The 882-nt window shown below is 56.7% G+C and overlaps 1 protein-coding gene across 1 annotated transcript in view; it reads left to right on the top strand.

Moving 5' to 3' along the window:
- ZMYM3 (zinc finger, MYM-type 3) overlaps nt 1–220 on the top strand; it is a 22,043-nt gene extending 21,823 nt beyond the window's left edge. Inside the window, exon 24 of the mRNA XM_009079247.1 lies at nt 1–220. This exon is cut by the window's left edge and continues 134 nt beyond it. Coding sequence (XP_009077495.1) covers nt 1–71 — 71 coding nt within the window. The 3' untranslated portion in view covers nt 72–220.
- Nucleotides 221–882: the final 662 nt, after the last annotated feature.

The raw sequence follows: 882 nt of genomic DNA, 5'->3' as shown, positions 1-882 counted from the left end.
GCATCCTGGCTGTGAGGGAGATCTATGAGGAGCACAGTCGGCTCAGCGGCCTGGAGGATGACATGGACTAAGAGCAAGGTGCTGCTGGGTTTGCTGCACTCCAGCCCTGGACACCTTGTCTTCCTGCCTGCAGGGCAGGGGCCGTGCAGCACAGGAGGGGATGGTGCTGCAGCAGTGCTGTCCCTTCGTCATTACCAGACTTGGACATCCCATCCTGCTCATTACAGGCCTCCCCCACATACGTGGCCCCTGCTCTCAGCTCTGCCTCCAGTTTTGGTTGCTGGGTGAGCCATCTTCCCCAGGGCCAGTTCCCATGGCACACGGGTGGCGAGTCCCTGGGGCAGCTCCCCTTGCCCAGCCCTGTTCCCCCTTACTCCCAGCCCTGCCACTACCCCGCTCTCCCCCTGCCCCAGGGCAGGTGTTGCACAAGTCAGCAGTGGACCAGTGGCTCCGAAGCTTTTCATTCCCTTTTCCTTTAGCATTCCCTCAGGAGGATGCAGGTGGCATGACAGGAAAGGCAGCGCTGCTGCTGTGGCAGGATTGTGTTTTCAAACCAGTGGAGATGGGCCACTGGCAGCCTGAGAGCCATTGGGTTAGGGGGAGGGCTTTTTCCCAGGGGTGGGAGAGGTTGGGGTTGGCTGGGGGAAGTGAATGGAGCTTGTGTTGAACATGAGGGCACAGATCTGGCCTCACCATAGGAATGTCTCCCTCAATTTTATCAATGTTTCCTGATTTGGCTGAAAACTGATGAAGATGGATCTCTGCCAGTGCTGTCCCTCTCTCAAAGAATCATAGAATCAAGCTGGTTAGAAGAGACCTCAGATCATCGAGTACAACCCTACCGTTATTACTAGACCATGGTACTAAGAGCCACTTCCAGTC

This window comes from Acanthisitta chloris, unplaced genomic scaffold, assembly GCF_000695815.1.
Source record: "Acanthisitta chloris isolate BGI_N310 unplaced genomic scaffold, ASM69581v1 scaffold7847, whole genome shotgun sequence".
Lineage (NCBI taxonomy): Eukaryota > Metazoa > Chordata > Aves > Passeriformes > Acanthisittidae > Acanthisitta > Acanthisitta chloris.
This window is presented reverse-complemented; position numbering and strand designations above follow the sequence as displayed.